General features: G+C 39.3%; 1 protein-coding gene across 1 annotated transcript; it reads right to left on the reverse strand.

Annotated features, from left to right (window-relative positions):
• Positions 1 to 778: 778 nt before the first annotated feature.
• slc20a1b (solute carrier family 20 member 1b) lies at positions 779 to 10,700 on the reverse strand. The gene is made up of 11 exons (XM_037692188.1): positions 10,395 to 10,700; positions 8,698 to 9,384; positions 8,465 to 8,605; positions 7,847 to 7,932; positions 7,625 to 7,721; positions 4,694 to 4,813; positions 3,313 to 3,591; positions 2,580 to 3,195; positions 2,257 to 2,442; positions 2,039 to 2,123; positions 779 to 1,878 (listed from the first exon to the last, which is right to left on the reverse strand). The coding sequence occupies exons 2-11, from the start codon at positions 9,038 to 9,040 to the stop codon at positions 1,723 to 1,725; spliced, it is 2,109 nt and encodes a 702-aa protein (XP_037548116.1). The 5' UTR covers positions 9,041 to 9,384; positions 10,395 to 10,700; the 3' UTR covers positions 779 to 1,722.
• Between the last annotated feature and the right edge of the window lie 324 nt (positions 10,701 to 11,024).

Here is an 11,024-nt window from a genome sequence, read left to right on the forward strand (position 1 = left end):
ATAATTTCCTTTTTTTTAATGCTCATTTTTGCTTCTTTCAGCCTCTGATTTCTTCTGCTAATTTAAGCTTTCAGCTGTTTTCAGATAAATTCAAGTTTCTCTGCCAATTTAAGCTTGTTATGCTAATTTCAAATAATTTCTGCTTTCAGCTATTTTTATATTTTTTTCCAGACGATTTCACATTTTTGGGCTCATTTCAGCTTCCTTCGGGTAGTTTAAACTTCTTTATGCCCTTTTTGGCTACTTTTTCCCTAATTTAAGCTTTGTTTTTAACAAATTTTCTAATTTTTAGCTTAATTTCTGCTTAAACTTAATTCAGCAAATATTTTCTGCTTTCTTTTACCAACTTAGGCTTCTTTCACTTCAGCATGTTTTTAGCCAATTGTTTTTCAGCAAGTTCTTCTGCAACAAGAATTCATATTTTCATTTTCTCAGGAAATAGTTTCTCTAGTTATACGCAGCATAGGGCCAATTTTTCCATAAATAAGTCAAGGAATACAAGTAGTTTTATTTCCTTCCAATTTTTATTTCAACTTTTTTCATCCACAAGCGTGGAGCACATTTTGTCATACAAAAACAAAATCTTTGGTACTAACAAAAAATAAAAATTAAGGCAACTACAGCGTCTACAGATGTGAAATGCATTTAATTCTGCAGTCAAGCAACCACACACCGGTGGCATGCAACATACTGTATGTTTGCACTCATCCTAAAGAGCTCTGCTTCAGAAAACTGCAGCTTTTACTTCCAGTTTTAAAAAGGTCTCCTTCCTTTTTTCTTTGAACACTCAAAAAGGAAAAAGGCATCTAGAACCTAATCGCCTTAAAGGTGCAACCATACTAGAAGTAGCTGCTCTAAGGTGAACGGGGGAAAAATAAGGCAAGAACCATCAATGCAATCAAGTTTTAACAGGAGACTTTAAGTTGTTTTTTTTTAAGTACATAATTTGTGCTGGTTGACATTCTATTCTCACATCGAGGTGATCAGTTTCAGGCAGATGGAAACACAATTTGGCCTTTGTCATTTTTGTTCTTGCCTGGAACTGTGCCGACCTTTAAATGTTCACAAAATGATATGTTTTTAATTATTCTGCCAATGCTCACATAGCGTGTACTCTTCTACCATGACAAATTAAACTGCAGCACTCTGTTATGATATGGTTGCAGAATAAGATATAAACCACAAAATTAACTTCAGCAAAAACTTTTTTGTTCTTTATAAGAAACAATGTGCGAACTGAGAAGACCAGGATGTGTGGTGTAAGATATAAAATACTTGGTAGTTGAGCATAAACAATAACCTTGTTTTTAATCCCATAAACAGCATTACTTTCAGCATGTGTTGACTGGAGAATTACATTTGCAAAGAGCTAATACTGCATTTTTAAACGTGTTGTGTAAAATCAAAAATAAAACAGTCACTGTATATACAAAGAATTGCAAAAACAAAATAAAATAAAACTAATTAATTAGTATTAACAATATCTCAACAGATGCAACTTTTTACAGAATGATAAGAAAAGTTTCCAATCGGAACAAACAGCAAAATCTAGGTTGATTATGAACCACAGGAGCGACAAGTCTTTTCAAATGTTTCTTTTTCTTCTAAAATGGTTGGCTCAAGGTAAGCGATATAATTTGGCCTTCCAACTTTACTCTTTTTCTCTTGGTGTGCACTGAAGCGGTTTCTTTTCCCTCCCCAGCTTGGGATGCAGTTGCATGCTCAGAAGATGCCATAGATGAAGATGGCCATGATGGCAGCGCTGATCAGGCCAGAGATGGGTACAGTCACAAACCACGCCATGAAGATATTTCTAAACAAACGCCAATCCACCGCCTTCTTTGAGCGAAGCCATCCTACTGCAACCACAGAACCCACCTGAAAACACAGAAAATGTTAGAAAATTCTCATCAGCTTCCATTAATGTGTAAAATACTGAGAAGGAACTAGTGCCATATTTGGACTTTCCAGCAGACGGTTTACTGGATTTTCCTGCGTCTCATTCAAATGTCCAAACCACAGTGTTTAACTAGCCTACCTTGCAGTGGGTGGTGGAGACAGGCAGACCAATGTTTGAGGCAACCACGACAGTCAGGGCTGAGGCCAACTCAATGCTGAAACCACTGCAGGAAAAAGGAAAACAACACTCATGTGATGTGTCTGAGTGGCCTGCTAAATTCAGAGACTGGTTAATGTCTGCAAAGGATGTGGCTTTAATGACTGGGAGAAACAACTTCTGTGGTGTCTAGTCTGTACCTTGAGGGTGTAATGGGTGTAAGGTCCTTGCCCATAGTCTGGATCACCCTGCGACCCCATACCCAGAGTCCAGTGCAGATGCCCACGCCGCCATACAACAGAAGCCAAGTGGGCGCCACCATGTTTGAGGTCACGCTGCTTGTTGTGTAAACCAAATACAGAGCTATCAATGGTCCAATGGCATTGCTGCGGAACAAAAAGTGAGGTTATTTCAACAACTGTCAGTCATGAGATTAAAATGTCAAACAACTTAACAGAACGCAGGTTTTATCTTATCAGCCTGACGACTAGTAACACCATGACCTTCAATACACAGCCCTTACCTCACATCGTTTCCACCATGAGCAAAAGATCCAAAGCAGGCCGTAAGGATCTGTAGGAACTGAAACAAAGTTGAGACTTCTGGCTTGTCTTCCTCAAGCTTGTCATCTATAGAGCTTTGGCTGCTGCCTGCATCTTCATTACTGATTTCTAGTGTCACGTCACCTTCTCCTAGACCTTCAGGGGTTATGTTCTCTGCCACAGCGTTGCAGTAGCTGGTGTAACTGTCCATGCGGATACGCTTCTTTTCATGACCACCAGACCCAGGGCCCTTGTCGCCATCCTCTACAGCGCGGAGGTCTCCTTCTTTGTGTTTGAAGTCTCCGTGCATGCCGATGATGGCCATAGTGTATGAGGTGTAGCTGTTGTTCCGTCGGATGGGTCGGTCACCCGCCTCACCCATGCAGTCACCAACCTTGGCCAGGTGGAGCTTGTGTAGGAGGTCTTTGTAGAGGCCTGAGTCCTTGTGGACTGTGTGGTACTGGGAGTAACCATTATTTGGAATCTGTGTTGTTCTGTTGTTGAACTGGGTCTGGTTGTTGAAGTGGACCTGATTCAGAGCGTTTGCACAGCCGTTATCGTTGTGTACTTGGTTGTTAGTTTGAGGGGTTTTGGAGGCTTTAGAAAAGAAAGGGATAAAATACATTAAAGTTAATTCATGACTGAATTGTACACCACCTAAGCTGCCACAGAATAATTTTAATAACATCACTAGTTGTTTCTTGGCAAACATACCACTACTTTCATTGCTGTAGTCGGGGTCATCTGAATCTCCAATGTTAAACGCCACCCTGCGTTCCTTATTTTCCCCGTCATCAGAATCTCCAATGTCAAACGCCACCCTGCGTTCCTCGGGGGCAGGCTGGGGTTCAGAAGATGAGTCCTGATTGACAGCTGGCACAGTAGGTGCAGACGTTTCCTTGGCAGTCTGTTTCAAGATGGGACAGTGGGCCTCACTGAGCTCCCTCTTTTCCATCAGGGGGCTCTCAGAGGGGCTGGAAGACTTGTTATCTCCTAGCAGGAGAGAAGATAAAATGGATCATGTCCAAACATATGTGATCCAGAAAAGAAATTCTAGATGAGCACATGTGTACCTTTTAACTTAATCTGTAAGAATTGTGTAATAACAGAATCAAGAAGCTTTTGTCCCATTAACATTTCACAAGTTTAACATCTGTTCACAGGATCAGATACATGGACTGTATCTATAGTAGTTAGCAAGTAAAAATAAAAATATCCATTTAATAATTAAAGTAATATTATAATGATATTAACAATAATAAAAGACTGTATGATGGAACACAAAACAGAGAGCTCATTTTATAAAGAAAACCAGAAACTATGTTGCAGTGTATTCTCTGATAAATATAGAAATGAGTTGACCGTGAAGCTACAGTACGGTACACCATTTAAACCTCTTTAAGGTTAGAGCTTAAGCAGATATCCTCCTCCCCTTTTTCCAGTACACAGCAAAAGTCAACACCTTAACTCAACTTAGGGTTATTTTAGGTTTTGAGCCGACAACCAATAATAGAATCACTTTGACCCAATTAACCAACTTGTGCACTGATTAGAGGCACACCTAGAAAGATCACGCACGGTCAGATTACCCTAATCTTGAAATTTAAAGATGAATTTTTCAGACACACAATAACTCCTTTTAAAGACCATTTCTGATAAACAGTTTGAATTATGAATTTTTCTGTGATTTTGTAGTCTTCCACTGTGAGTTTTTGTGCACATTTCATAGAGAAATGAAAAAAAAAAATGTGCACGTACTAAAAAAAAAAAAAAAAGAATAAAACACACATGCATGATGGTTAAATTGTACGTTGCCCCTACATCCAAACCATACATTCTGTACCCCTTCTAACAAAATGTTAATCCAGGATTATAAAGTATATTTTCAGGTGACTTGTCCAAGTGCCTCATTTATGAAAAAAAAAAATAAAAATCCTCCTGAATTCCATTTGCTGGATTAACATAAGCCTTCCTAGAAATTAGGTTGAGACTGCAATGACTGATTTACTTAATGGCTAAAAGAGATTTTTCAGAAGTCAGAGGAAGCTGATGACAATTTGAAAGATTTTTTTTGCAACACACAAATAGGACTTACGTTCAATCTTCTTCTTGAGTAGAGGGCAGACGATAAACCAGACCACAATGGCGGTCAGCAGAGAAGTGCCCAGTGAGATGAGTAAGATGCCCCACCAAGGGATTTTGTTAGATCCCAGCACTGAGGGATCACCAAGGTCCACACGAAGAAACACAAAAAAGGCAAATAGAAAAAGGGCAGTTTATAAGACAAGGTAGCAGGAGCTACCATTAAAGTACAAAGCCACATATGTAAAAACAGCAACAATATAATGGTTTAGTTTGTAAGAAAACGTAAACCATTGTAACAATTACAAGCATACAAGTTGGAAAAAAAAAAAAATAAGATTTTGAAGTTAGAGGAGAATTTTTCTTCTACATATAATATGAAAGGCACAAGTGATTAAAAATCACCTACAGGGCAAAAATGTCTACAACCATGACAAGTTTTTACTCTAAATATGCCTGCAATACTTGATTGTGCCACATTTAAAAAGGAAATGCATGTGTAGCTCCATGTGAACAGTTATGCAACAGGTAAGGTGAAGTAGCCCAAATGTCACCATGACTCCTAAATACTCAGCAACTGTGCATGGACAAGGAATTCCTTAAAAGGAGCTAAAAAGGGAAAACAAGAAGGGGGTGGGTAAAGTTGTAGTCGTTTGCTATAGGGCACTCTTGCCAAGACTGCAGCAAAGTTGGTGCAGTAGACGTAAATGCAGCACAGTACGTGCAGGGAGTATCTTGAATTTCCCTTTGGAGCTAGTTATTTTTGTCAGACAATGCAAGTAAGCATTAAAGTTCAGAGAAAACAAAAAGGAAATGGCTGAAAAGACCAATGCTGCTTCTGACCAGGTGACCTTGGCTGTGCATAATTTCAAAAACTTGCTTGGGGAGGTTTGGTTTGTTTAAGATAAACAAAAGGAAATGAGGGGTAAGGGTAAGTGATAAGTGTGTGCTTCCAGGTTAATTTGAGGGCAGAGTCCACGATGCACTCTCTACGTTGAGTCACGCTGCAGCACAAGACTGCAGAGCATCAAACTGATGTTTACTTAGTTACGCAATAAAATTTCACAGCCTTCAGAACAGGCAAACAATGTGGCTTTGTAGGAGTTGAGCTTCTTTTTTATTATAAGAGTAGGCAGACTAATATGTAGTCAGACATCCAGTCATAGGTGTGGTTTAAGTCACAAAAAGCATTACTCACAATTTATACTGTATAAAAAAAGGCTGCATCTAGAATTTTGATCAACACTCCTATAAAGTGAAGATGATCATATTGAACAACCATGAAGTGGGAATGAATGAGAGGACACAGGAAATGAAATTCAACCCTGGCTGTGTTACAGATCACTTCCTGGAAATGTTCAGTAGCTTACATCATCACTCAGTGCCGTAGATAGTTTTGTTTTTCTCTTTTTCCTAACGTGTGCTTTTCACTGCAAAGTTTACTTACAATGATAATTAAACTGTCAGTCAAGTTTATGACTCACTTGGCAATTAAGTCTGATTTTCCAGACCTTTGGGTGCAACTGAATCTGGCATAGACTGAACTAGACACCTTTATTATGCATCTGAGACGAAAATATATCTGTGATACAACAGCTGTCAAAATCCACTTCTGTAAAATAATTAAGATGTTGCTTCAGGACATTAAAAAGTTTTGTATGCAGATGCCTAGCTGCAGAGGACCAGTTTACTACCCTAACCAACCAGCATTAAGCAACAAAAGGGCTTTTTGGGAGGAAATGTAAAATGTGTGTGATTTGTCTCAATTTGTGACAAACTTAAATAAAATTGTGGGAATTGGGCTGTAAATGTTTCAAGGGAATTTTTATTCTACACTAAATGGGGCTGCAGCTACCAGTAAGTGATTTATAATGTGCTGATAAAACCAGTCACCTGTAAATTATTATCAGATGACCCTTACATTCTTTGGCTCAACTTACTATCATTTTCATGCATGCCAACTTAAGCTCTCAATCTATGCTTTTATAAGTACAGGAATGTGCCGCGGGATGCCTGGTGTCACATCACACTGCTATGCTAACGCGCTGATTTGATGAGCCAAGTCTTATAGCAGGACACGCTGTACTCATGTCACTGCAGATACAGCTGCAATAGAGTGCATGGATCAGCTGTATTTGGATTGGCTCCATTTTTCTTTTTCATTTGTCTGTAAATTATGTTGCCTTTCCATCAAGGAAGGCTTATCCTGCGGGACTTGATGATGATGATCGTCCCACGTGGTGACAATCTGTTTGCATATAAACAAAAAATTTTGATGCTTGATGTGAATCATTGATTCACAACTAAAATGTCTAATGTAACGGCTCACACCTTTTATGCGAGGTACCCATTTACTGGACCTCGTGTATTGTGTTCATCCAGATTGTGTCTGACTACGCAGGATTATGGGCTATGCTGGTACTGCAAGTGATCTCCAGTGCACCAAATCTGGTGAAACTCTGGCCTGTGACCACCATTTAAAGGCCCAGGCCAGCTAACATCTTGAACTTTTAGGTCCTGTAGAGAGAAGAACACACAGGAGCAAAAGTAGCTCATTTAATAAAAATGTTTTGGGAGCATTTTAAACTGAAAAAAAGTCATTAATAAAGTCGAAGCAGCAACTATTAGAAAAAGACACGACAAATTCAACAACACTATTTACTTCTCTTTTCCTTCTCCATGACAGTGATGTAAAGAGTTAAGTCTTATTTCCATCACCCTGTGGTGCTCCACTCTAAAACTCGATTCCAGCTTTAACCCACACAGAACCACAAGCATGAGAGACCCAAAAACATGTTAAAATAAACACGGCCTCTGTGAAAATGGTAAACAGTCTGGTTCCATCTGGATGTGTGTGGGAATCCAGCAGCCTGAGGGAGCTGTTTATTCTAAACTGTGGCTGCAGGCAGTCATGCAGAAAAAAAAACGAGACAACAATACTCACTCGGAGCGCCACTGAACAGGATGGACAATAGGTTGATTCCCATGGTTATAGCATAGAAGACAGGCAGGGCCTTCAGCCCATTAGGAACAGGGTCTTTCTGCAAGAAATGAACCAAGCAGCTATTCAGAAATACAAGGAAACTGCATGATGGAACTAGACAAATCTGCTGTCAAGTTACCAGCAAATAAAATAAAAATAAACCTGTGTGCAAATTACATTTACCTTTTGTAGGATGAACTTGCTCACAAAGTAGAAAACAATACCGGACATTATACCAGACAAAAGAGGACTCAGGAACCAGGACGCAACTGTAAATAAGTCGATTTACAATTAGTCAAACATTTTTCATTTCATTGTATGAAGAGTTCTTATCAGGAAACATCAAGATCAACTCTCTGATTTATGAAGTGTTAATATTTTATTTGCAATCCATCTGTGTTCATTTGAATAAACTTGCAATAGACAAACCCAAATGCCCGAACCACATGCAGCAACTGCTTAAAAGCCATTGTGAAATCAGGTCATGTGTCATCTATTGCATCACGCCTTTTCACTTATGTTGACAGCTTAACAAATGTCCCATAATAAATGTCCATATTCTTCATCCATACACCTAAAACTAATTGTTTTAACTATAAAATGTTTATTTTGTGTATGTGTGTGCTGTGGACTTAGATTGGAGTCAGAAAATATAATTTATGACCACCTTTTATTATATGGTCGACCTAAATTTGATAAATTCAGACTTTTGGTCACAACACTTCAGCACACATAATTTTGCTTTTCCATCAAAGTAATACAAAAAGGACAAGTGAGGGTCAACAAAGTAAAATATCTTACCGATACGGAGAAGTTCAAGCCACCTGACTCCTTGTTGACCCTTGGCAACCAGTGAGAAACCAATAGTAGCACCAACAATGCAGTGTGTGCCAGAGATGGGAAGCTTAAGGAAAGAAGCGGCCAGCTGCCACACAGCAGAACCTAAAACAATCAATTAAGAACAGTTCACATTATCCCATCTTTTTATGCAACCATTTGGATAAGATCAGATCAACTACAACTCAAATACTCACCAAACATGGCACTGACAGACCCAGCCATCAGCACGCGCTCTGTCCCGTTGTACATGTTTACATCAATGATACCCTTGCGGATGGTTTCACTCACTTTGGCCCCAAGTAGTACAGAGCCCAGGGTCTCAAACACTGTGGCCAGAATGCACGCTTGTCGCAAAGTTACAACTCCAGAGCCAACGGCTGTGCCAAAAGAGTTCGCAACATCATTTGCACCCACAGAAAAGGCCAAAATGAAGGCGATGACGAAGCCAACAATTAGAAGCCACATGTAATCTGTCAGAGCAGTGGGGGCTGCTGCTGTCGTAGCCAGGATAATTGCAACTGTAGTTGTCGAAACCATGACTGCAGACTATAGTAATTCCTTCACAATTTTAAGGGAAAGTAATGCCTTTGAAAATATCTACACAATACTACTTTAAAACAGTAGCTACAAAAATGAAGAGGTAATGAGGTAAAAATAAATAGCTCTTCTTAAAGCCCACCTGTGTTAACAGGATTTCAACAGTGCAAAGCTGTAAAAATAACTCTGGATCTTAACCAGAAAATAATTAAAGTAAACTAAAAGATTTATTGCTATCCCGTAATTATACTGGATGTTTTGTAGATTTTGGGATGCTTGGATATCAAGCAGAATGTGCGACCAGCCATTGTGCAACTGTGACTGCAGGTGAGCAGGGGTGCATTCTGAAATAAAGAGAAACACACAGAAGGAGACCACTAAATAAGTTTCTTAAAAAGATTACAAAGAACAGCAAAGCTTTCTTGGCGAGCTAATAAAGTTTTAAAATCATCGAAATGCATTTTAATACTTCTGAACTGGTTAAAAAGAGGGGCAGAGGATACTGAAGCGTACGCTTAAACCGGAAGACGGTCTTCTTTCCAGAAAACCAAACGGGAAGCCATTTTAAGGAAATGGTGCACGAAGCAAGAGCCAAGACCGTAAAATACAGACCTCTATTTTGACTCGGGCGTGCTGTTTACTACGGTATTTGTCAAGCTGAGGACACCATCATATATAAAGGCGTGTTAGATAAAGTGTTATCTAAAGGGAGATTATTTAACAACATGCGCGCGTGTCGTCATTCATTCATGCGACACAACATCAATCACGAGCGCCGTCTAAGTGACTGCACGCGCCCGTGTTTCAGAAAAAGATTAAACTTTTAAGACGCGAACAAATCTTTGACTTTTTGTCTTCATATCGACCATACTCGCAGTCGATTTTTTTTCTTTCAATTATGTTTGACGTATTATCTTCGTAAAGACCAACGTAACCGGAAGTGACATAGTACGGGCTTTCCCAGACATATGCCGTACAATCGAGCGGCTCGTCAGCGTCTCGAACTAATTTTAATCGGTCAAGTACGTATTAGACAGATGGTCGATACTGTTAATGATGGCTTAGACAAGGCGCAGTTTTTACTGGCAGTCAGTATGGGCCCAGCTGAAAATTATCGCACAGTTCAATGAAAGCATTAATTATGCGATAAGCAAAATATTCTCTCAAAATGAACCCATTCTTCCCGGTACAGTTCACTCGTTGGTGACAGCGTTATATGCGTGACATATAGCGTGACATTCAGGGTGTAGTTAGCTTTACGCTAACAGACTTCTGCCTGAAGCTTCATTCGTGTTCATTTAACAAACTAAAACGTACTTGTGGTTCTCATAATATATTAAAAGCATAAACTTACCACACGTTGCAGCGGTCAGACCAGAAGAAGATCGTGCCTTTTAGCCAGTAAGCTAATTAGCGCGCGCGCCCTCACAAGCCGTTAATGATAGCGCGCGCGGGACGATAAAAAAAAAATTAAACTTATTATGAAATATTCCTTTCAAAGCTTCCCTGAAGTTGCAAATAATGTGACTGCGTCAAAAACAGCCTTTACGATAATCTGTTTAAAGCTACAACGCCAGCAAAGTTCTAGAAACGTCTCCGTTTGAATGAAGGATCCTCCACCTCATGTATGGAACTTGCTCGTGCCGGTTTAGACTTCTTCTTCTTCTTCATTTCGTTAATGGCGGATCGCAAACAACTGTAAGGTGCATTCCGCCACCTACTGTACATGAGTGTGTAACAACAGTTCTCTACATCTATCAAATTCTATTAATTAGTCTTGTATTTTTAAGATAGAAAATTAGCGCTTTCCTTATTTTATATATATCTGTTATGTTTCCCTCAGTTCCTAACAGTCCTTTAAGACTCCAGTCTTGACCTGTCTTTTCAACCATTCTTTTCAGTATCTCTCTTTCAGATTCATATGTTTTACAGTGCATCAATACGTGTTCTACAGTTTCTTTCTCTCCACATTTTTCACATTTAT

Source organism: Nematolebias whitei, chromosome 18 (assembly GCF_014905685.2).
Source record: "Nematolebias whitei isolate Nwh7 chromosome 18, NemWhi1, whole genome shotgun sequence".
Classification (NCBI taxonomy): domain Eukaryota; kingdom Metazoa; phylum Chordata; class Actinopteri; order Cyprinodontiformes; family Rivulidae; genus Nematolebias; species Nematolebias whitei.